This window comes from Pseudophryne corroboree, chromosome 11, assembly GCF_028390025.1.
Source record: "Pseudophryne corroboree isolate aPseCor3 chromosome 11, aPseCor3.hap2, whole genome shotgun sequence".
NCBI classification, from domain to species: Eukaryota; Metazoa; Chordata; class Amphibia; order Anura; family Myobatrachidae; genus Pseudophryne; species Pseudophryne corroboree.
The window spans coordinates 19,719,532-19,745,629 of record NC_086454.1 but is presented as its reverse complement, the minus strand read 5'-3'; the positions used below and the strand labels follow the sequence as shown (position 1 = coordinate 19,745,629).

General features: G+C 47.5%; 1 protein-coding gene across 2 annotated transcripts in view; it reads left to right on the top strand.

Annotated features, from left to right (window-relative positions):
* The first annotated feature begins 219 nt into the window (after positions 1-219).
* Positions 220-26,098, top strand: part of GTF2H1 (general transcription factor IIH subunit 1) — a 40,451-nt gene continuing 14,572 nt past the window's right edge. The window contains exons 1-14 of one of the 2 annotated variants that reach the window (XM_063946347.1): positions 220-415; positions 3,781-3,954; positions 4,525-4,717; positions 8,830-8,992; positions 15,234-15,327; positions 15,698-15,847; positions 16,606-16,685; positions 18,578-18,705; positions 20,330-20,417; positions 20,581-20,669; positions 22,138-22,255; positions 22,481-22,571; positions 23,325-23,440; positions 23,778-23,870. In XM_063946347.1, coding sequence (XP_063802417.1) covers positions 3,801-3,954; positions 4,525-4,717; positions 8,830-8,992; positions 15,234-15,327; positions 15,698-15,847; positions 16,606-16,685; positions 18,578-18,705; positions 20,330-20,417; positions 20,581-20,669; positions 22,138-22,255; positions 22,481-22,571; positions 23,325-23,440; positions 23,778-23,870 — 1,557 coding nt within the window. In that variant the 5' untranslated portion in view covers positions 220-415; positions 3,781-3,800. The remainder of the gene's footprint in view (positions 416-3,780; positions 3,955-4,524; positions 4,718-8,829; positions 8,993-15,233; positions 15,328-15,697; positions 15,848-16,605; positions 16,686-18,577; positions 18,706-20,329; positions 20,418-20,580; positions 20,670-22,137; positions 22,256-22,480; positions 22,572-23,324; positions 23,441-23,777; positions 23,871-26,098) is intronic. The other variant, XM_063946346.1, reaches the window with a different exon arrangement.

Here is a 26,098-nt window from a genome sequence, read left to right as displayed (position 1 = left end):
GAGACAGAGCTGCCATTTTGTTGGTGGGATGCAGGCCTGTGACAACAAGCGTCATTACTGGCAGCTTATGGCTACGCCCACATTATGTAATGTGACATGAACTAAGCAATGGGCAGGATGGCTGCAAGCATACCAGGTGATCAGAGCCAACCAATGGCCAAGGTCATATTGCCGCGTTTGCTTTCTACTGTCAACTGACCTCTGCCAGCCAATGACATGTCAGATTGAGCAGCGGCTGTCAGTGGGCCCACGTGATGCTGATGAGCAAATGGGCGGCAGTGTAAGATCTGTTGCGCATCTGAGGTGGTTTGTGCTGTCCGGAGTTCCGTAGCTAGACCCAGAGGAGAGGAAGGAAAGAGGAAGCGGGGCAGGCTGGGAGCATGGAGCCGCTGTCTGTATGCGCCTGACTGGAGCGGTATGTGCCCCCGTGCCCCGTCACCCCCATCCCGGGCATCCTGACACACCGCTGCCCCCTCACAGTGCCTGCTACCTTATATATCCTAATACAGTGCCACCTATACACACTGACAGCAGCATGTCCCTGCTCTAACGACTGTACAGTGCCTAATACCTTATATATCCTAGTACTGTGTCACCCATACACACTGACAGCAGCATGTCCCTGCTCTAACGACTGTACAGTGCCTAATACCTTATATATCCTAGTACTGTGTCTCCCATACACACTGACAGCACCATGTCCCTGCTCTACCGACTGTACAGTGCCTAATACCTTATATATCCTAGTACTGTGTCACCCATACACACTGACAGCACCATGTCCCTGCTCTAACGACTGTACAGTGCCTAATACCTTATATATCCTAGTACTGTGTCTCCCATACACACTGACAGCACCATGTCCCTGCTCTACCGACTGTACAGTGCCTAATACCTTATATATCCTAGTACTGTGTCACCCATACACACTGACAGCACCATGTCCCTGCTCTACCGACTGTACAGTGCCTAATACCTTATATATCCTAGTACTGTGTCACCCATACACACTGACAGCACCATGTCCCTGCTCTAACGACTGTACAGTGCCTAATACCTTATATATCCTAGTACTGTGTCACCCATACACACTGACAGCACCATGTCCCTGCTCTACCGACTGTACAGTGCCTAATACCTTATATATCCTAGTACTGTGTCACCCATACACACTGACAGCACCATGTCCCTGCTCTACCGACTGTACAGTGCCTAATACCTTATATATCCTAGTACTGTGTCACCCATACACACTGACAGCACCATGTCCCTGCTCTACCGACTGTACAGTGCCTAATACCTTATATATCCTAGTACTGTGTCACCCATACACACTGACAGCACCATGTCCCTGCTCTAACGACTGTACAGTGCCTAATACCTTATATATCCTAGTACTTTGTCACCCATACACACTGACAGCAGCATGTCCCTGCTCTAACGACTGTACAGTGCCTAATACCTTATATATCCTAGTACTGTGTCACCCATACACACTGACAGCAGCATGTCCCTGCTCTAACGACTGTACAGTGCCTAATACCTTATATATCCTAGTACTGTGTCTCCCATACACACTGACAGCACCATGTCCCTGCTCTACCGACTGTACAGTGCCTAATACCTTATATATCCTAGTACTGTGTCACCCATACACACTGACAGCACCATGTCCCTGCTCTACCGACTGTACAGTGCCTAATACCTTATATATCCTAGTACTGTGTCACCCATACACACTGACAGCAGCATGTCCCTGCTCTAACGACTGTACAGTGCCTAATACCTTATATATCCTAGTACTGTGTCACCCATACACACTGACAGCAGCATGTCCCTGCTCTAACGACTGTACAGTGCCTAATACCTTATATATCCTAGTACTGTGTCTCCCATACACACTGACAGCACCATGTCCCTGCTCTACCGACTGTACAGTGCCTAATACCTTATATATCCTAGTACTGTGTCACCCATACACACTGACAGCACCATGTCCCTGCTCTACCGACTGTACAGTGCCTAATACCTTATATATCCTAGTACTGTGTCACCCATACACACTGACAGCACCATGTCCCTGCTCTACCGACTGTACAGTGCCTAATACCTTATATATCCTAGTACTGTCACCCATACACACTGACAGCACCATGTCCCTGCTCTACCGACTGTACAGTGCCTAATACCTTATATATCCTAGTACTGTGTCACCCATACACACTGACAGCACCATGTCCCTGCTCTACCGACTGTACAGTGCCTAATACCTTATATATCCTAGTACTGTGTCACCCATACACACTGACAGCACCATGTCCCTGCTCTACCGACTGTACAGTGCCTAATACCTTATATATCGTAATAATGTGCCAGCCAAACACACTGACAGCACCATGTCCCTGCTCTACCGACTGTACAGTTTCTAATACCTTATATATCCTAATAATGTGCCAGCCAAACACACTGACAGCAACATGTCCCTACTCTACCGTCTGTACATAGTGCCTGCTACCTTATATAACCTAATACTGTGCCACCCATACACGCTGACAGCACCATGTCCCTGCTCTACCATCTGTGCAGTGCCTCATACCTTATATATCCTAATACTGTGCCAGCCATACACACTGACAGCACCATGTCCCTGCTCTACCATCTGTGCAGTGCCTCATACCTTATATATCCTAATACTGTGCCACCCATACACACTGACAGCACCATGTCCCTGCTGTACCGACTGTACAGTGCCTCATACCTCTTAGATCCTAATCCTGTGCCAGCCATACACACTGACAGCACCATGTCCCTGCTCTACCATCTGTGCAGTGCCTCATACCTTATATATCCTAATACTGTGCCACCCATAAACACTGACAGCACCATGTCCCTGCTCTACCATTTGTACACAGTGCCTGTTACCGTATATAGCCTAATACAGTGCCACCCATACACACTGACAGCAACATGTCCCTGCTCTGACGTCTGTACACAGTACCAGCTACCTTATATAGCCTAATACTGTGCCACACCTACACATTGACATCATTATGTCCCTGCTCTACCCTCTATACACAGTGACTGCTACCGTATATATGATAATACTGTGCCATCGCACATACACTATGTACCAGCACTATGGTCTGGAGATAGTTACTCCTGCCTTATATGTCCTAATATTATGCCATCCATTTACAGTCACCCCTTTTTTGAATATACATTATCATCCTCACACAGTGACAGCACTGTCCTAGCAGTATAGTATATTTGTGATTCCTCCTACCTTGTATTTCCTAATAATGCACCATAAATACACAGTGACAGCGCTGTGGTTCATGGATATCTTTGACTACTGCCCGATAAGCGCGCCTTACATTTTAATTTGATTATTTTCAGGTTCATGCTAATTGTGGTGGTACACATGGAGCAGTATATTGATACATTGGGGGGGTATTCAATTGTTTGAAGAGTCAGTTGGGTGAGCCCGGTGTTGCAGCTTGTATATGTGTCACTAGCTGATGTCACTTGACTTTCAGACCCAATTGTAAAAAGTTTCCTTTAAAATATTTCACAGCCAAGCTCAGCATGGCGTCTCAGAGGACACAGATGATAATTTATCCCCATGCCGCTTTGCATTAATCCGGCCGTGTATTCCAGCTGTCGCTGCTCCGATCCCTGCTTCATGCTGCGATGTGACGCTATCTGCTGCGATGCCCTGACTAATACACACTACCCTGCCTCCTGCCACCCGGCTTGTAACTGTTACTTTGTGTTCTGCAGCGCCCGCCCAACTCACCAACATGGCTACGTCCTCGGAAGAAGTGCTGCTGATAGTGAAGAAAGTGCGTCAGAAGAAGCAAGATGGGGCCCTCTACCTAATGGCGGAAAGGATCGCCTGGGCCCCCGAGGGCAAGGACCGCTTCACAGTGAGCCACCTGTATGGAGACATCAAGTGTAAGTGGTTGTTGTCATTGAGACATCAGTTGCTGGAATTACTATGGTGCGGAGAGTAGTCACTCTGGTTAGACTTATTATCAGTGTGTTGTACATAGGAAGATAGTGTGCAACTCTTACACTGCTGCGGCTCTTCTCCAGATTCTGGCGCCCCTCTTCCTCCCGCTGTACGAGCTGTTTTCTGGAGGCCCGAGCCTGTGGGAGGATGACGGCTGCCCCTGGCTATTCTAGTAGACCACGGAGAGTGGAGGCATCCACTAGACTGCTGCGCCGAGAGAGGGAGAGCTGTTACATGTTAGGGGCTGATATGTGATGTCTTCTTGAAGTGTATTTGAATATAAAATATTATTTTAAACCTGTTATACAGGAAAATTTAGGCAAAATTGTTAAGTCACAGTGTTCACTTTGTGCGGTCTGTGATGTAATCCGGGGTCCCAGGGCTGATGGAGGAGCGTCCCACTAGCCTTTCTGGATATAGCAGTGTCAGTGCTCACCTGCTATGTGGCTTGATCTGATCCTAGCCAGTTTTACCATGAATCCTGGATCTGATGTGTCGCTTGCTCCCTCCAGGTCAGAAGATCAGCCCCGATGGCAAAGCGAAGGTCCAGCTCCAGCTTGTCCTCCATGCGGGAGAGTCCACTAACTTCCATTTCTCCAATGACAGCACAGCAATAAAAGAGAGGGACGCCGTGAAAGAGCTGCTGCAGCAGCTTCTGCCCAAGTTCAAGAGGAAGGCCAACAAGGAGCTGGAAGAGAAGAACAGGTAAAGGGGAAGTTGGCACAGGGTGCAAGCCTGCAACTACCATACATCTGCCCTCTTTATCTAAACCCCAAGTCGGCATGTCCAAGGAGAGGAGGCGCAGATGTTTTAAAAGGGGATGCAGTAAATTTGTCGGCTGTCGGGATCCAGGCAGTCAGGATGCCGACGCAGGAATCCCGGCGCACAGGGCCAATTCCCACTCGCACTCCCTGTGGCGAGCCCACAAGGGGACTCTTTGCGTTCGCCTCGCTGCCGGCGTATTGGCAGACGGGATGCCGTTGTCTGTATACCGCCGGTAAATCATACTGATCCCCTTATAAGGAATCGCCCACAGAATAGTCCCAGATCAGAATTAGGACAGGGTATGGCATGTGTGCACAATTAGGAAAAATACGCCCCGCCCAAAGGCCCACTTTCACCAAGCCACGCCTTTCTGCCAGCTTATCCTGCTCCTGTGTAAGCCCCACCCCTTTCCAGTATCCTAAATTGCCTGCCCCAGCTGCCGAGGAACAGATGTCTGGCCTAAGTCACACTCCCTCTCAGTAGTCGTCAGATGAGTCACTGGATGCAGAGCTGGGTTCTCTGCAGCCCTTTACTCCCCTGCGTCTGTTCAGGCTATAGAATCCGGGGGAGAGAAATTATAGGGGACGGGCAGGTATGCATCAGACCACCCCTGGCAGGTCACCTGACCCGAATTCTGGGCTAAGAACTCCAAAGCACTGTACCGTGCATTGCATCTATACTGTGGCTGCACATTTGCTAAATATGCTTGTGAGTGTGTGTAGGAGGCCCTGTGCGTGGTATCTGTGTGTGACTAATGGCCTGTCTGTCGCCGGATACAGCACATTGGAAACACTGGAGCTTTGCTGGAATCCTTAATCGCTCAGCATTTAATAGTTGCTCTAATGCGACGCTCCGCTGATTCCGGCAATGAGCAGATTGGTTGCTGTTTTGCAGTATTCATTCCCACCCTTTGATAGAATATGGCGGAGGTTGGTTTGTGGAAATCCGGCAAATACAGACTGAACATTGGTGGTCATTCCGAGTTGTTCGCTCGATGCTATTTTTAGCAGAATTGCTAATAGGCTAAAATCTGGCAATTCTGCGTATGCGTATGCACAGCAGGGCGCACGCGCTAAGCAATTTTACACAAAACTATGCTATTTTACTCACGGGCGAACTAAGCTTTTCAGTCGCTCGAGTAATCATGGTGTGATTGACAGGAAGTGGGTGTTTCTGGGCGGAAACTGGCCGTTTTCAGAGAGTGTGCTAAAAAACGCAGGCGTGCCAGGTAAAAACGCAGGAGTGCCTGGAGAAACGGGGGAGTGGCTGGCCGGACGCTGGGCGTGTTTGTGACGTCAAACCAGGAACTAAACGGACTGAGGTGATCGCAATCTAGGAGTAGGTCTGGAGCTACTCAGAAACTGCAAGAAAATACTTAATAGCAGAATTGCTAATCTTTCGTTAGCAATTCTGCTATGCTAAGATACACTCCCAGTAGGCGGCGGCCTAGCGTGTGCAATGCTGCTAAAAGCAGCTAGCGAGCGAACAACTCGGAATGAGGGCCATGGTGCGAGAATTAGGTACGACAACAACACTTGAATGTTCAGAATCAGTGAATCTCTAAATGAGTGTCCTAGTCACCTGAGTTATACATACTGTCCCATTATACAGCCACTATTCCTATGTATATTAAAGGCTGTGTGTTACTGAGCATGACATGACTGGAGTGGTGGTGATGGTGTTACTGAGCATGACATGACTGCAGTGGTGGTGATGGTGTTACTGAGCATGACATGACTGGAGTGGTGGTGATGGTGTTACTGAGCATGACATGACTGGAGTGGTGGTGATGGTGTTACTGAGCATGACATGACTAGAGTGGTGGTGATGGTGTTACTGAGCATGACACGACTGGAGTGGTGGTGATGGTGTTACTGAGCATGACATGACTGGAGTGGTGGTGATGGTGTTACTGAGCATGACATGACTGGAGGTGATGGTGTTGCTGAGCATGACATGACTGGAGTGGTGGTGATGGTGTTACTGAGCATGACATGACTGGAGGTGATGGTGTTGCTGAGCATGACATGACTGCAGTGGTGGTGATGGTGTTACTGAGCATGACATGACTGGAGTGGTGGTGATGGTGTTACTGAGCATGACATGACTGGAGTGGTGGTGATGGTGTTACTGAGCATGACATGACTGGAGTGGTGGTGATGGTGTTACTGAGCATGACGTGACTGGAGTGGTGGTGATGGTGTTACTGAGCATGACATGACTGGAGTGGTGGTGATGGTGTTACTGAGCATGACGTGACTGGAGTGGTGGTGATGGTGTTACTGAGCATGACATGACTGGAGTGGTGGTGATGGTGTTACTGAGCATGACGTGACTGGAGTGGTGGTGATGGTGTTACTGAGCATGACATGACTGGAGGTGATGGTGTTGCTGAGCATGACATGACTGGAGTGGTGGTGTTGCTGACAATGACATGACTGGAGTGGTGGTGATGGTGTTACTGAGCATGACATGACTGGAGTGGTGGTGATGGTGTTACTGAGTATGACGTGACTGGAGTGGTGGTGATGGTGTTACTGAGCATGACATGACTGGAGTGATGGTGATGGTGTTACTGAGCATGACATGACTGGAGGTGATGGTGTTGCTGAGCATGGCATGACTGGAGTGGTGGTGATGGTGTTACTGAGCATGACATGACTGGAGTGGTGGTGATGGTGTTACTGAGCATGACATGACTGGAGTGGTGGTGATGGTGTTAATGAGCATGACATGACTGGAGTGGTGGTGATGGTGTTACTGAGCATGACATGACTGGAGGTGATGGTGTTGCTGAGCATGACATGACTGGAGTGGTGGTGTTGCTGACAATGACATGACTGGAGTGGTGGTGATGGTGTTACTGAGCATGACATGACTGGAGTGGTGGTGATGGTGTTACTGAGTATGACGTGACTGGAGTGGTGGTGATGGTGTTACTGAGTATGACGTGACTGGAGTGGTGGTGATGGTGTTACTGAGCATGACATGACTGGAGTGATGGTGTTGCTGACAATGACATGACTGGAGTGATGGTGTTGCTGACAATGACATGACTGGAGTGGTGGTGATAGTGTTACTGAGCATGACATGACTGGAGGTGATGGTGTTGCTGACAATGACATGACTGGAGTGGTGGTGATGGTGTTACTGAGCATGACATGACTGGAGTGGTGGTGATGGTGTTACTGAGCATGACATGACTGGAGTGGTGGTGATGGTGTTACTGAGCATGACATGACTGGAGGTGATGGTGTTGCTGACAATGACATGACTGGAGTGGTGGTGATGGTGTTACTGAGCATGACATGACTGGAGTGGTGGTGATGGTGTTACTGAGCATGACATGACTGGAGTGGTGGTGATGGTGTTACTGAGCATGACATGACTAGAGTGGTGGTGATGGTGTTACTGAGCATGACATGACTAGAGTGGTGGTGATGGTGTTACTGAGCATGACATGACTGGAGTGGTGGTGATGGTGTTACTGAGCATGACATGACTGGAGTGGTGGTGATGGTGTTACTGAGCATGACATGACTGGAGGTGATGGTGTTGCTGAGCATGACATGACTGAAGTGGTGGTGATGGTGTTACTGAGCATGACATGACTGGAGTGGTGGTGATGGTGTTACTGAGCATGACATGACTGGAGTGGTGGTGATGGTGTTACTGAGCATGACATGACGAGGTGATGGTGTTGCTGAGCATGACATGACGAGTGGTGGTGATGGTGTTACTGAGCATGACATGACTGGAGTGGTGTTGGTGTTACTGAGCATGACATGACTGGAGTGGAGTGGTGTTGGTGTTACTGAGCATGACATGACATGACTGGAGTGGTGTTGGTGTTACTGAGCATGACATGTCTGGACATGTGAGACCAGCATGGACCCAGCGCAGCCTGTAGGGCGTTCTCGGAGGTGCTGTTGGCAGGGGGTGTGTTGTATTTGTATGCTGCAGACACCGGTGTACGTTATATGCCGCCATCCAGCCTGTGGATCCATAGACAGTGTCCGGCAATGACGCCGCCGTGTGCTCTGTTTCCTTAGGATGCTGAAGGAGGATCCCCTATTGTTCCAACTCTACAAGGACCTTGTTGTCAGTCAGGTGATCAGCGCCGAGGAGTTCTGGGCCAATCGCCTGAGTCTGACCTCGCTGGAGAGCGCAGTGTCTAACAACAAGCAAGACGTGGGGATCTCGGCTGCCTTCCTGGTGCGTTCAGTGTGACCCTGCAGAGGAGCAAATCTCTTTTACACCCACACTTTTACCTGAAAATCACTTTAAAAAAACAATTTCTGTAAATACCTGACACAGCCGATAACGGAAATCACACATAACTTCTTACATGGAAAGTATTGCCTGTGCTGTGTGTCTCACACTGTCAAACAGAGCGCTGGAAGGGCGGGAAAGAGGGGGAAGTGGGAGTGGTCAATCATTAGCTGCAGTGATCTTGCGGGTGCGAGTCGTTGCGGCAGTGGATGCACTTTACGGCAGCCTGAATTCACACAAAAGTACTAGCCAACCCCACAGAGGTCCCAGCAATTTTGTCCGAATTGGGGCAAAGGGTGTGAGATTGGTTGCCGTTGTCGGTGTTGAAATGCAGCGGCACATTGCACCCTTGGCGGCTAATTGGATTGACCCGTAAGTGTGAAAGTTGGGTGAATCCGATGTCGGCGAATATGCCGCTAGTTTTGCTCACCATCGTTCCTTGGCCTAACTATAACATTGCTTGCCAATTACAGAGTGACGCAATATAGAGACTCGCCGCCCCGCTGTGGTGCGATGTGAGAGTTGGCATGTGCTATAGATTTAGTTACAGGAAAACGTTCTCCTATAGTACATACATTACTTAGCATTGTAATATAGTTTCTCTAACGTCCTAAGTGGATGCTGGGACTCCGTAAGGACCATGGGGAATAGCGGCTCCGCAGGAGACAGGGCACAAAATAAAAGCTTGAGATATCAGGTGGTGTGCACTGGCTCCTCCCCCTATGACCCTCCTCCAAGCCAGTTAGATTTTTGTGCCCGGCCGAGAAGGGTGCAAACTAGGTAGCTCTCCAGAGCTGCTTAGAATAAAAGTTTAGTTAGGTTTTTTTATTTTCAGTGAGTCCTGCTGGCAACAGGCTCACTGCATCGTGGGACTAAGGGGAGAAGAAGCGAACTCACCTGAGTGCAGAGTGGATTGGGCTTCTTAGGCTACTGGACGTTAGCTCCAGAGGGACGATCACAGGTTCAGCCTGGATGGGTCACCGGAGCCGCGCCGCCGTCCCCCTTACAGAGCCAGAAGAGACGAAGGTCCGGTGAAAGCGGCGGCAGAAGACATCCTGTCTTCAAGACTAAGGTAGCGCACAGCACCGCAGCTGTGCGCCATTGCTCTCAGCACACTTCACACTCCGGTCACTGAGGGTGCAGGGCGCTGGGGGGGAGCGCCCTGAGACGCAATATAACACACATATACCTTAGCTGGCAAAAGGAATACATCACATATAGCTCCAGGGCTATATGGATGTATTTTTTCCCCTGCCATTTTACACAAAAAAGCGGGAGTTAAGGACGTCGTGAAGGGGCGGGGCCTATCTCCTCAGCACACTGGCGCCATTATTCCCTCACAGCTCCGCTGGAAGGACGGCTCCCTGATTCTCCCCTGCAGTACTGCATCTGATTCAGGGTAAAAAAGAGAAGGGGGGGCATTTTGGCAGCAAATAACTAGATTAACAGCAGCTATAAGGGATTAACACTTATATAAGGTTATCCCTGTATATATATAGCGCTGGGTGTGTGCTGGCAGACTCTCCCTCTGTCTCTCCAAAGGGCTAAGTGGGGTCCTGTCCTCTATCAGAGCATTCCCGGTGTGTGTGCTGTGTGTCGGTACGCGTGTGTCGACATGTATGAGGAGGAAAATGAGGTGGAGGCGGAGCAGTTGCCTGTGTTAGTGATGTCACCCCCTAGGGAGTCGACACCTGACTGGATGATTGTGTTTAAGCAATTAAGTGATAATGTCAGCAATTTACAAAAAACTGTTGACGACATGAGAAAGCCGGCAAATCAATTAGTGCCTGTTCAGGCGTCTCAGACACCCTCAGGGGCCCTAAAACGGCCGCTACCTCAGTGGGTCGACACGGATCCAGATACAGATACTGAATCTAGTGTCGACGGTGACGAGACAAACGTAATGTCCAGTAGGGCCACACGTTACATGATCACGGCAATGAAAGAGGCATTGAACCTTTCTGACACTACAAATACCTCAAAGGCGGGTATTATGTGGGGTGTGAAAAAACTGCCAATAGTTTTTCCTGAGTCTGAGGAAATAAATGAGGTGTGTGATAAAGCGTGGGTTTCCCCCGATAAAAAACAGCTAATTTCTAATAAGTTATTAGCACTATACCCTTTCCCGCCAGAGGTTAGGGCACGGTGGGAAACACCCCCTAGGGTAGATAAGGCGCTCACACGTTTATCTAAACAAGTAGCGTTACCGTCCCCTGATACGGCCACCCTCAAAGAACCAGCTGATAGGAGGCTGAAAAATATCCTGAAAAGTATATACACACACATACTGGTGTTATACTGCGACCAGCAATCGCATCAGCCTGGATGTGCAGTGCTGGAGTCGCATGGGCGGATTCCCTGACTGAGAATATTGATACCCTGGATAGGGACAATATTCTGTTAACTATAGAACATTTAAAGGATGCATTGCTATATATGCGTGATGCGCAGAGGGATATTTGTACCCTGGCATCAAGAGTAAGCGCAATGTCCATCTCTGCCAGAAGAGCATTATGGACCAGACAGTGGTCAGGGGACGCAGATTCCAAACGGCACATGGAAGTATTGCCGTATAAGGGGGAGGAGTTATTTGGGGCTGGTCTAACAGACCTGGTGGCCACGGCAACGGCTGGAAAATCCACCTTTTTACCCCAGGTTACTTCACATCAACAGAAAAAGACACAGTCTTTTCAAACTCAGTCCTTTCGTTCCCATAAGTACAAGCGAGCAAAAGGTCACTCTTTTCTGCCCAAGGGCAGAGGAAGAGGAAAAAGGCAGCACCATGCAGCCGCTTCCCAGGAGCAGAAGCCCTCCCCTGCTTCTGCCAAGTCTTCAGCATGACGCTGGGGCTTTACAAGCAGACTCAGACACGGTGGGGGCCCGTCTCAAGTATTTCAACGCGCAGTGGGCTCACTCGCAAGTGGATCCCTGGATTCTACAGGTAGTATCACAGGGGTACAAACTGGAATTCGAGGCGTTTCCTCCTCATCGGTTCCTGAAGTCTGCTTTACCAAAGTCTCCCTCCGACAGGGAGGCAGTTCTGGAAGCCATTCACAAGCTGTACTCCCAGCAGGTGATAATCAAGGTACCCCTCTTACAACAGGGGAAGGGGTATTATTCCACACTATTTGTGGTACCGAAGCCGGACGACTCGGTGAGACCAATATTAAATCTAAAATCTTTGAACACTTACATAAAAAGGTTCAAATTCAAGATGGAGTCACTCAGAGCGGTGATAGCGAACCTGGAAGAGGGGGACTATATGGTGTCGCTGGACATCAAGGATGCTTATCTCCACGTCCCAATATATCCTTCTCACCAAGGGTACCTCAGGTTTGTAGTACAAAACTGTCATTATCAGTTTCAGACGCTGCCGTTTGGATTGTCCACGGCGCCTCGGGTCTTTACCAAGGTAATGGCCGAAATGATGATTCTTCTACGAAGAAAAGGCATCTTAATTATCCCTTACTTGGAAACCAAGGAACAGTTAGAAGTCGGAGTGGCACTATCTCAGGTAGTGCTAAGTCAGCACGGATGGATTCTAAATATTCCAAAATCGCAGCTGATTCCAACGACACGTCTACTGTCCTTAGGAATGATTCTGGACACAGTCCAGAAGAAGGTGTTTCTCCCGGAGGAGAAGGCCAGGGAGTTATCCGAGCTAGTCAGGAACCTCCTAAAACCAGGACAGGTCTCAGTGCATCAGTGCACAAGGGTCCTGGGAAAAATGGTGGCTTCTTACGAAGCGATTCCATTCGGAAGATTCCATGCAAGAACTTTTCAGTGGGATCTACTGGGAAAATGGTCCGGATCGCATCTTCAGATGCATCAACGGATAACCCTGTCGCCAAGGACAAGGGTGTCTCTCCTGTGGTGGCTTCAGAGGGCTCATCTACTAGAGGGCCGCAGATTTGGCATTCAGGATTGGATCCTGGTAACCACGGATGCCAGCCTGAGAGGCTGGGGAGCAGTCACACAGGGAAGGAATTTCCAGGGCTTGTGGTCAAGCATGGAAACATCTCTTCATATAAACATTCTAGAACTAAGGGCCATTTACAATGCCTTAATTCAAGCAAAACCTCTGCTTCAGGGTCAGGCGGTGTTGATCCAGTCGGACAACATCACGTCAGTCGCCCACATAAAATTCCGGGAGTGGACAACTGGGAAGCAGACTTCCTCAGCAGACACGACCTTCACCCGGGAGAGTGGGGACTTCACCCAGAAGTCTTCCACCAAATTGTAAACCGTTGGGAAAGACCAAAGGTGGACATGATGGCGTCACGTCTAAACAAAAAACTGGACAGATATTGCGCCAGGTCAAGGGACCCTCAGGCAATAGCAGTGGACGCTCTGGTAACGCCGTGGGTGTACCAGTCAGTGTATGTATTCCCTCCTCTGCCCCTCATACCGAAAGTATTGAGAATCATAAGAAGGAGAGGAGTAAGAACTATACTCGTGGTTCCGGATTGGCCAAGAAGCTCTTGGTACCCGGAACTTCAAGAGATGCTCACGGACGAACCGTGGCCTCTACCTCTAAGACAGGACCTGCTACTGCAGGGGCCTTGTCTGTTCCAAGACTTACCGCGGCTGCGTTTGACGGCATGGCGGTTGAACGCCGGATCCTGAAGGACAAGGGCATTCCAGAAGAAGTCATCCCTACTCTGGTAAAAGCCAGAAAGGAAGTAACCGCAAAACATTATCACCGCATTTGGCGTAAATATGTTGCGTGGTGTGAGGCCAAGAAGGCCCCTACACAGGAATTTCAACTGGGTCGTTTCTTGCATTTCCTGCAAACAGGACTGTCTATGGGCCTAAAATTAGGGTCCATTAAGGTTCAAATTTCGGCCCTGTCGATATTCTTCCAGAAAGAACTGGCTTCAGTACCTGAAGTTCAGACATTTGTGAAAGGGGTGCTGCACATACAGCCTCCTTTTGTGCCTCCAGTGGCACCTTGGGATCTCAATGTTGTGTTGAGATTTCTAAAATCACACTGGTTTGAACCATTGTCTACGGTAGATTTAAAATATCTCACGTGGAAGGTGTCGATGCTGTTGGCCTTGGCTTCAGCTAGGCGTGTGTCAGAATTGGCGGCTTTATCATGTAAAAGCCCTTACCTAAATTTTCATTCTGACAGGGCGGAATTGAGGACTCGTCCTCAATTTCTACCTAAGGTGGTTTCTGCATTTCACATGAACCAACCTATTGTGGTACCTGCGGCTACTAGGGACTTAGAGGACTCTAAGTTGCTGGACGTTGTCAGGGCCTTGAAAATATATGTTTCCAGGACGGCTGGAGTCAGGAAAACTGACTCGCTGTTTATCCTGTATGCACCCAACAAGCTGGGTGCTCCTGCTTCAAAGCAGACGATTGCTCGTTGGATTTGTAGTACAATTCAGCTTGCACATTCCGTGGCAGGATTGCCACAGCCAAAATCAGTAAAAGCCCATTCCACAAGGAAAGTGGGCTCATCTTGGACGGCTGCCCGAGGGGTCTCGGCTTTACAACTTTGCCGAGCAGCTACTTGGTCAGGGGCAAACACGTTTGCTAAATTCTACAAATTTGATACCCTGGCTGAGGAGGACCTGGAGTTCTCTCATTCGGTGCTGCAGAGTCATCCGCACTCTCCCGCCCGTTTGGGAGCTTTGGTATAATCCCCATGGTCCTTACAGAGTCCCAGCATCCACTTAGGACGTTAGAGAAAATAAGATTTTACTTACCGATAAATCTATTTCTCGTAGTCCGTAGTGGATGCTGGGCGCCCATCCCTAGTGCGGATTGTCTGCAATACTTGTATATAGTTATTGTTACAAAAAATTCGGGTTATTATTGTTGAGCCATCCTTTCAGAGGCTCCTTTAAATTTATCATACTGTTAACTGGGTTCAGATCACGAGTTGTACGGTGTGATTGGTGTGGCTGGTATGAGTCTTACCCGGGATTCAATATCCTTCCTTATTATGTACGCTCGTCCGGGCACAGTATCCTAACTGGCTTGGAGGAGGGTCATAGGGGGAGGAGCCAGTGCACACCACCTGATATCTCAAGCTTTTATTTTGTGCCCTGTCTCCTGCGGAGCCGCTATTCCCCATGGTCCTTACGGAGTCCCAGCATCCACTACGGACTACGAGAAATAGATTTATCGGTAAGTAAAATCTTATTGACTTTGCTATGTTTTTTTTCTGTAGGCGGATGTTCGTCCCCAAACTGACGGCTGCAATGGTCTGAGATACAACCTGACTCCAGATATCATTGAGTCCATCTTCCGCACATATCCTGCAGGTAGGATTCAGCTTGTTGCTGTACAGAGTGTAAGCTCTCTGGGGCAGTAGCGACCTTTGTAGTGCCTATAATTGTAGCCCCGTGTCTCTCCATCTGTCCGGTTCTCCCGCACATTTTATTTTCCCGTTCACATTTTGTGTTCCATCATTCACATACTGGTGCAAGTGGCATCTAGCGGGATAGGTAAATGGAAAGGGGAGATAAAAAGAAAGATGGTTCCGGGCACAAGCAGCAAAGGCGATGTGCTGTTTTTATGTAGCTCATTGTATCATGCCACGTTTATTCCCGGGGTCAGGGGCACTGTACGTGGCCTAAACCGACTGAAGGATGTTACTAAAGAAAGAACAACCCTGCTTTCCGTTCCTTACAGTAAAGCTCAAGTATGATGAGAATGTTCCCCACAACATGACGGAGAAGGAGTTCTGGACCCGCTTTTTCCAGTCTCACTACTTCCACAGAGACCGACTTAACACGGGATCAAAAGACTTGTTTGCGGAATGCGCCAAGCTGGATGAGAAAGGTAATTCCATCTCTTTATTTATGGCGTGTGTCGCTGGGAATCCCTGGTATTAGGTGCACCTCCTAAAGACAGACTCTTTTTGCCACCTGTCGTAGACTTCAGGTGCCCCAGCTTCCTCCTACCACCCGCCATCTTGCATCCAGTGTTCTGGCCCTGTGCAGTGTCATTGCTTCCTGGAAGTCTACGTACATTGGCTCACTGCCTGCAGTAGCTTTGTAACCTGAAGACGTAGATTTATCAGGTTCTGTAGGGACAGAGCCGGCTGAGAGATCAGTAGTCGCTTTATTCAATTCTTGTCGGAAAGACGTCCGTTTCCGACTGTATTAGGTCGGAAAGGGTTCCGACATATTTAATGTGACCCCTTAAATTCCGACAAGTCGGGAAATCCGACTTGTCGGAATGCTCGCGGATCGGCGGCGTATTGTCGGAAGCGCGGCCAAGCCCGACAGGTTTTAGCCCTGTTTCCGACAATGTCAATCCGACTTTAAAAAAAAAAGTCTGATTGCCATTCTCTGGAATGGGCCAAACCTTTCGGGTTTAGCCGGCCATTGAATATAATCACGTTGGATCCTTTCCGTCAGAAAGGATCTGACATAAATTGAATACGCCCCTATTATGTCTTTAATATCCGTATCCTGTGGTACGTTCTGTCACTTGATGCTGCACAAATAACACACTTTGGTTCGGTAGTGACCTGTCTGTTCCAGATGTCACCATGTGTCTACGCCCAATTAATGATTCTATCTAACGATTTCCAGGTCTGAAATCCTTGGTGTCTCAAGGGGTGAGAAATCCAATGTTAGACTTATTGTCGCTGGAAGACAAGTGTCTGGATGAGGTAAGAGGGGGACTTATGATTTACCATTATGGGGGGGAATTCAAAGGTTTGAAAAGTCGGTTGGGTGTCTGTTTTTTCCTATTAGAACAGACTCCCAACTGCCTTTTCAAACAATTGAATATTCCCCTAAGTGTCCTGTTCTCTAGACACCTAGAATTTGATAGGTCATTTAAATATCTCAATGCAAAAACGTAACATTACTCACATTGTTTAAATAAACAAATGACTGGATCCGGTCGGGGGGGGGGGGGGGGGAATAGGTTTAGGCTGCGGAAGGGGGGTTGGGTAGCCACCCCCGCGAAGGGTTAGGCACCACCGGGGAGGGTTAGGGGGGAGGGTTAGCATACTTACCCGACAACTGTCGAGATTCTAAACATCGGATGCCGTGGTCGGTATTCTGACCGCTGACATCCCAACCGCCCGCGTTTCAGCCGTAACTCTAAAAGACGCCCGTCCTATGACGGAGAAATAAAATGGGATCTTCCTACGTCGTTACTATGCGTCAATAAGCAGATGAGCCAACCTACCGAGAGTAAAGCCCAGTACCCACGGACCGATGCAGGAGAGATGTGTGCTGAGCGAAGCGCTCAGCACACATCTCTCCTGCCGCTCAGCACAGCGCGATCTGTGCTGAGCGTGCGGGGGGAGACGGGGGGTGAAATGAGCGACCCGCTAGATTGGCCTGTCAGGCCAATCTAGCAGCAGCGATAGCGATGTGCGGGGCCGCGCATCGCTATCGCCGAGGGGGCTACACACGGAGCGATCATGCTGATATTCTAAGCAATCTAGTCAGATTGCTTAGAATATCGCTCCGTGAGTACCCCGCTTAAGGAATGTTATAGTACGGCTTATGTGAATCCTAAACCAAAATGCTAATTAAAAGTTCATAGTGGTAACTGATAAGGGCGTCTACAGCTGGAGCAGGGTTTATTGCCATGGGTTCAGATTTGAGTGATCACTATTACAGGAAACGGATTTGGGACATGATATAATCGGTGCATTGTCTAGTAGTGTGCTTAGTAATTCTAGTCTAGTGTCGGCCGGTGAATAGCGGCAGCGACGCTACAATGTATTGCACATGTGCAGTTGACACCGGAAATTTGCGTATGTGCAGAGCTGCGGTCAGCGCGTCGGGGTGTCGGCGGCTGCATTGAAGTAATTCACCATCGGATGAGCTTCGGGATGAGGTATTTGATGTTGGCAACCATTGCAATACTGTCATCAAATGGATAAACCATTGCCATCTGTGGGTGCCAGTCCCTACGTACCAGTCATGCATCAGAGTAAATATTTCCTCTTAGTATATTATAATTAAATTGTGTAAAGAACACACGGCAATCACGGTATGCCGTCACTTTGTTGATATTCCTAATGTTGACCGTTATGATGTAAGCATGGTTAAAATGTTGACATAAGCATCGACATATGAAATATTTACACGGGCAAACTGTCGATATTGTGGGTTAGGGATACACTTTCCTTACAGACTGTGTTGACATAATAATGATGTTGACATCCTCGTGTTGCTTTTATGAATGTCGACATAAGTTTTGCCGGGTTCAGGATATTATTTTAAAAAGGACTGGAGTTTTCTGCCCATATAATAATAATATATGAATTGCTCCTGACTGCATGCACCCAGCGACCGTCCCATTTTCCTTTCTCGCCAAAGTGACCGCCCGTTGTATTCTCTGTGCGGCAAGTCTCAGACAGCCGTCCAGTGCGATGAGAGCACGTCCAGCTCTGGCGCCCTCTGGAGGTGAGGGAGGAACGTGATGCAGTCCGTTCCCTCGTAGTGGTGCCGCCCTTGTCGGCGGTTCTCTTTAATAAACAGAGCAATCCTGTAATGACTGCAATGTTGTGTCTGACCGTGTGCTCTGTTCTTATTCCAGGGATACGGTATTTCCTCGGTGCCGTCCACCTCAAACGCAAAATCCGTGAAAGAGAACAGCAACGCCGCCATCATCAAACGATTCAACCATCACAGCGCCATGGTGCTGGCAGCAGGACTCCGGAAAGAGTGCGTTTTACCTTCTAGCCGGGCGTAATGATGGCAGAGACGGTCTCTGTGGCCTGTGTATAGTGAGGGCAACATTGAACCTTGCTTTTTTTATTGTCGCTTCACAATTGCTGTTCAAGCAGGGATATCCTTAAAACCTGGACTGTAATGGCGGAGTTTGGGAACCTCTGCATTATGACTGGTTCCCAGATGTGGTCCTCCAGGAATCCAAACAGTCCCGGTTTTAAGGATTTCCATGCTTAGGCACAGGTGACTTAATTAGTACCGGAGTCCGTTTGATTATAGCATCTGGCTTGTTGGGATGCCTTGAGGACCGTATTTAGGAACAGGTCATGTTTTGTGGATGTCTTTAATCAGGCGCAGGTGAGATAATCTGTGGTGCTGGGTCAGTAATTATCCCACCGGCTTCCACAGACAGAAACCCTCAAACCACCTGTTGTGGATATTTGAGGGCTGAGGTTGAGAACCATTGCTCTATGGTCCGGGCGGGGTCATTATTCCATGTAACTGTTTCCTGCAATAACCGTAAAGCTATAATGTAACATAGGAAGTAACGGTTCCATCAGGGATTATTAGACATTGAGATCACAGTGTAGACGTTAGTTTGGTCAATGAAATGTTAAAACAATACTGGGCATATTCTACTTTCACATGGACTAGAATGATTATAAAATAATTTTTATCTTCACTCCCCACTCTCGAGCACCGGCATTGCGGCTCTATCGAAACTAGTTACGGCCCCAAAAATAATTTCTTTTTTTTATGATTACAGCTGCATCGCCACCTTGTGGTAGACTAGGTACTGCAGGCGTATTACACATAATAAGGCATATTGAGCAACATAGCTCAGGGGCAAACGCAGGATTTAGTGAGGGGGGTTTCCGTGGGTGTGTATGTATATATGAAGGTGTGCTCTCTCTCTCTCTCTCGCATATTGTATATATTTAAAGTCTCCGAGTGCCGCCTCTTTTTTGCTGTTAGAATATATATATATATATATATATATATATATTCTATCACACATTCATATATATACATACATACATACAAATACACACATAAACTCAAAGTTCAAACTTACATGACCTCGCAGGCAGGCGGTGGGAGCAGAAGCCAGGGCGGCAGTGTCAGAGGACGGAGGGAGCTGCTGGTGCTGAGTATGTGCAGCCAGCGGTTCCCCCGGACGTTCTGTAAGCAGAGAGCTCCATATCTCTGTTACTGCTGCAGCTCCGCGGTCGCGCTTTTTGCTGAGACAGAGACAAAGCTGTCTCCGTCTCAAAATTGAAAACTCAACTCATCAGGGGGGGGGGGGGGGGGTTCCAGGTCCTATAATTACATTATGCAAGCAGCTACTTAAATCATGATGAAACGGACGACTGTCTCTGCCAGGCTCAGCGAGAGGCACGTCAATGATGTATTCAGCCTGAATTGCCTTTGTGTGATACTTTACTGTTATCTATAATTTGTTTGCAGTTTCGTTTGCAACATGTATAGCAGCATTTCGCAAAATTTGTTGGCAAAGAAAAATGAAGAGCAGCATTCACAATGACTGGATTATTGAACGTCCTGCAATGTCGGTCTCATTAGCACTGAATAATGGGGCTGCGTTTTATTGTCTTTCTAGAGAAGCACAAAATGACCAGAACAGCGAGACGAGTAGCGCAGACGGTAACTCCCGGGACTCCGATTTCTTTCAGCCCCCTATAAAGAAGGTAAACATGAATGACAGGTCGCTTGCTTACCATGTGGGATCTTCTGACCGCTCCAGTTTATATTGCGTTGCTTCTACACCCTGCCGGACTACTCTGGCTGAGTTCTTGGCCGGGCCTCTGTTATGCAGGACAGAGAAAAACGTGTCTGCCTCTTCTGTTGTAGGTGAAGCTGCAGGAAGCCATAGATTATGAAGATTTGGGGGAAGGTAACGGTATAAAACCAATAGCGCTAACTCTCAAGAAATCCGATAGGTAAGTTATAGATACGCTATCATTACTTCTTTGTTTATATTGTACCATATATTTTTTTATAACCAGGTATTTTGTTTTTTCTCAGCTTTGTATTAAAGTAGAACTGCAGAGTTTATCAGATGTGGGCAGTTGTTGCTTAGTCTCTTATAGTAACGAATGAGCATATTAACCTTTACACAATCTATTACATTCCCACATAGCTTAGTTCTGATTTACAGGTTGCGTTTCTGCTAAACGGTCAATTTATCTGCAGTTCAGTGACTAAGAAGGTGATAGAGAGTTACCGATATATGGCAGGATGCATCATGCAACATGTTCTGACCTCTAAGAGAAGGAAATAACACAATATCATAGACCTCGGTGATGCCGGCTTAGCCACTATTGAATTTTGGGACATCTGCGTTCGTGTTTGTAGGGGGAAGGAGTTTACTTTCCCAACGACGAGGGAAAAAGACATTGCTCATGTGCTATGAATCACAGCCAACACAGAATATAGCAGAGTAGAACAGGTGCTCCTAATGCGACATATATACTTACGGTTATGTCTTTTACGTAAGAGTCAGGTTTATTTTTTACTTTTTAAATTCCGGAAGCGCGACTGTCCTAACATAGGCCAAAAAGTTTAATTTAAGGCAGGGCTGGCCAAACCGGTGCTCAAGATCTACCAACAGTTCATGTTTTCCAGGCCTCCTGGAGATCTGTAGAATTGTCAGTTAGGAATGAATGCAGCACATCTTAATTAGTAATGACTACACCTGTGCACCAGCTAGGTAGTCTGGAAAATGTGAACTGTTGGTAGATCTCGAGGACCGGTTTGGCCAGCCCTGATTTAAGGCATTGCCCCTTCAGAACAAATATTGATACAATTACAATCATATTCTCTAGCTGCCCACAATTGGTGATTGTCTAGCTGCCCGGAGTTGGTGACTGTCTAGCTGCCCGGAGTTGGTGACTGTCTAGCTGCCCGCCGTTGTTGACTGTCTAGCTGCCCGCCGTTGTTGACTGTCTAGCTGCCCGCCGTTGGTGATTGTCTAGCTGCCCGCCGTTGGTGATTGTCTAGCTGCCCGCCGTTGGTGATTGTCTAGCTGCCCGCCGTTGGTGATTGTCTAGCTGCCCGCCGTTAGCGATTGTCTAGCTGCCTGCAGTTGGTGATTGTCTAGCTGCCCGCCGTTGGCGATTGTGTAGCTGCCCGCCATTGGTGATTGTCTAGCAGCCCGCCGTTGGCGATTGTCTAGCAGCCCGCCATTGGCGATTGTCTAGCAGCACGCAGTTGGCGATTGTCTAGCTGCCTGCAGTTGGCGATTGTCTAGCTGCCTGCAGTTGGCGATTGTCTAGCTGCCTTCAGTTGGCGATTGTCTAGCTGCCTGCAGTTGGCGATTGTATAGCTGCCCGTCATTGGTGACTGTCTAGCTGCCCGCCGTTGGTGATTCTGTTACTGGTGCTAAGTTTATTTGTTTATGTTTTCCAGGTATTATCATGGTCCAACCCCAGTCCAGTCCCAGCAATACACAACAAGCCAGGATATTATTAACTCTCTTAATAGTATTAAACAACAAATGGAAAACTATGTACCAAGACTAACTCAGGTAGGTGGGAGGTGAAGGATAACATGAGGCACTTACCAATGTGCAGGGGTTGTATAGGAGTAGATTCTGGGTAATGTTTAATAATTGTCCCCTGTGGTAACAGTGCAAGAGTTGCCCCTTACACCATCCCTGGTAAATGTAGAATCATGGCAATTAATTGCTTTAATCATTGTTGTTGTTGTTATTTATAATATATTTAAATTTTCTTTTTTTTTTCTGATGTAGGTTCTTTCAAGTGGTGCTGCTAGTATTACAGTCTCTGCGTTGTCCCCCGGGGGAGCGTTGATGCAGGGGGGAGGCCAGCAATCCATAAACCGTGAGTACAGCTGTCTCCGCCGGGAGTGGTCCTGGCTGAGAAATAAGCAGGAGATAAGTACGTGGCTTCAGCCCTCCAGCGGCGAGTGTGCAGATAGGTCACAGCCGTTCCAGTCTGAGGCCATAAAACAGGTGTAAGAAACCTCTGTGCTTAGGACTGGTGTAACAGGGGATGTATCCCAGTGGATACTTATGTACAGCACACAAATAGCGAAGGACAGAGTAACATAAAATTACACTGACCTTTATTGTCCCTAAATCTAGCTGATCATATTGTTTTATAACTGTCATGGTGGCGAGCGGCACTGGGCAGAAGGGTGCGGAGGCCAGGGCTGTAGAGAGGATGGCCGTGCCCAGGTACTTGAGGAGGCGTGGCTAATGTATGGAGGAGTGGCCACGCTGTCTTCCAAAAAAAAAAAAGGAAAGTTAGCATTTGTGGCATCGCGAAGCAACATCCTCACTGCACCCACCTTAGCCCAGCATAGAGCAGCGTGGGCTGGGCTGAAAGGTAGATGATGCGGCACGGGCAGGTAAGGGGGGCTGGGGTGAGCAGCGTACGCAAGCCCCCTCCAGGTCGCTGGGTAATTAGTACCTGCCCCCCTCAGTGCCACTGGCGGAGGCTTTAGTGGGGAAGAGAATTGCGCAATAGCTACCGCTGATCAGGTTGTATTTTTATTTTGTTGCTCCGCGTACAAGGCGAGCGGGAAGCGATGAGTGCGCGGATTGCTGATATGTTACTATCTGCCCCTTTCAGAGATGGTGCCAAACGACATCCAGTCTGAGCTGAAACACTTGTACGTGGCTGTGGGTGAATTGCTTCGCCACTTCTGGTCCTGCTTCCCCGTCAATACCCCCTTCTTAGAGGAAAAGGTAAGGTGTCCTGACTAGTCGCCATGTTGCTGCGTTTCCACTCCCTCCCCCGGACTGTGATATTGTCATCCTAGGGTTTAACTAGAAGCCAGTAATCCTGTGTAACAGTCAAACGCGTGGACTGTATTTATTAACATTCATAGTAAGTTACAGAGTCCTGCTGATGTTATATTAATATAAACTTGAAGTTGACCGTAGTAATGTTGATTAAACTCCGTAGCTCGCGATAATCCTAGTATGTATGTCACTGGCGCGTTTCGTTTTCAGCAGATGTTTCAAAGCATGACGAGGATTATTATTTTATTTATAGTAGTAACGACAATGATTTTATTTTCAGGTTATTAAAATGAGGAATAACTTAGAAAGGTTCCAAGTTACCAAACTGTGTCCATTCCAAGAGAAAGTGAAAAAGCAATACCTGAGCACAAACGTAAGTCCGCCTGCAGATCGTTACCCCTGCAATCATACCAGAGGAGCAGAAGATTTGCCCTCTTCATATATATCTTACTGTTATCGCCCCCCTCCCTATTATTGTCCTACCTCCCTCTGTTCTGCTACCAGTACCCGAGAGCCGCCGCCAACGCCGGTCAGTACTGCCGCAGAACAGGGAGAGATGGGTTCCTGCACTGGAACCCTGGAACCTTCCTTGCCTATCCCATGTTATGTGGGCAATCATACAAAAGTAAAAAGACAATAAGCCGCTTTCACAGCGCCTCAGAGACAGGTGACTGGTAATCAAATTCCCCTGATAGATGCGCAGCTGAAAAACACTAGGTGGCTGTTTGAATAGAGACAATAAAAACAAAAGAATCAGCTGCGCAAAATATCAGGGAAAAGAGAACAATAAAGAATTAGGAGAGCTCATGTATATAGAGTAGATTTATTAACCATGAATAAAAATAACTAAGTTGTGACAATACAACATTAAAACATTAAAAATATTTAAGAAAGCACACCTTAACTCAGTATATCCGATTCAATAGACACCAACTGTGTCAGTTCTCTAAATAAAGGTCCACATGAAATATGGAGTCCAGCTGATATTTAGAGCAATAAGTGGTAATAGCCGCAAAGCTGGATGCTGGAGGCACAGTGGATAATCAATTGAATAAATGTCACATACCATCAAATTGCGGGTTAACCCGGTGTTGGGCACAGATAAAATACCTCTCCTTGTGTGGGCTGGTCCAGAGCCGAGCGTCCTCGGCGATGTATCCGCCCACTGATGCGAATGCCGCAAAGGAGAGGAAGCTGTGAGTTCACTGTGGAGTGAGAGCCGTATGTTGGTATAGACGGCTAGCAGAGAGCCGTATGTTGGTGTGGACGGCTAGCGGAGGAAACCAAGTCCGCGGCTGTTCTAAGATCTCTGTAAAAGGTATAGGGCGGCTGGCGGGGAGAACAAACCCCCACGGTTGCTTTCAAAATCGGATGCCTTGACAAGGTGTGCTGGAGGAGGCGTGGCCTAACGCGTTTCGTCACGTGACCCGTGACTTTATCAAAGGAGTATACCAGCCTCGGTACAGATCCATATTTAAAGCAAAATAGCTGATCATGCAAAGGTGTAGACATTCATTAAATCACTCTTAATTAAATACATCGGCTCTCAAAGAAATAAAAAGCAGATACAAATGTCCAACTAGGACTCAAAATATATTCACAACACTTTAAAATACTAAAATGTATCTACAATAATTTATTCAATACAATAAAAACACTCAAGTAGTAATAAGAATAATACCATAATAATAATAATGAATAATAAAACAGCGTGGGGGAATGTAACCCAAGGGCTCCAGGTGAGAAAAATGTTTAGCCAGAGAGTCCATAATTATATCAGTAGAGCTGTTATATGATTATGCATTATACAAATATGCATTATACAAATACAGAATTTTGCAGAAGAATAAATAAAATAAAAATAAAGAAAACAGTAGCGGTCACAATAATATAAATTAAACATTAATCAGTATATTAGTCACAGTTCAAACTTAGGATCGAACCCGGGTAGCTTAAATTCACCACAACAGTGGGTTATCCCAGTGCGCCACTGAGGCATAGATAAAAGGTTATCACCATTGAAAGGATATTATGGTGATATATTCATATTGAGAGGATCATGTAATAACATAATCCTCCCAGGATTAAACATCAGAACTAGCACAAATTTAATAAAAATTAGTGTTAAATGTGAGATAATATATGAAAAGATAGTGCTTAAACCTCATAACTGTGGAGAATACCACATACTAGAGAAGAGGGAAGGAAAAAAAGTAGGAAAAGAGAGAAGGAGAAAAAAGGGGGGGGGGATATTAGAACGGTTATTGGAATAAGCCCCTTACTAATAGAACTTCTTAAGGATCGAATTCAATGGACTCATTTAGCCCTTCGGGAACAAGGGTTCTGAGTTTATGAATCCAATAGTTTTCCCTGAGACAAAGTTTTCTATATCTGTCTCCCCTACCCCCCCCCCCCCCCCCCCCCCGCGCAGAAGGCAAGATTGTTTCTATGCCAATTAAGTGAATGTCATCAGGATTCTTTTGATGGAATTCAGAAAAATGTCGGGATACACTGTGAAAAAGAAAGCCCTTTTGTATATTGCGTCGATGTTCTAAAAATCTAATCCTCAGTTTACGAGTAGTTCTTCCCACATAGTGAAGA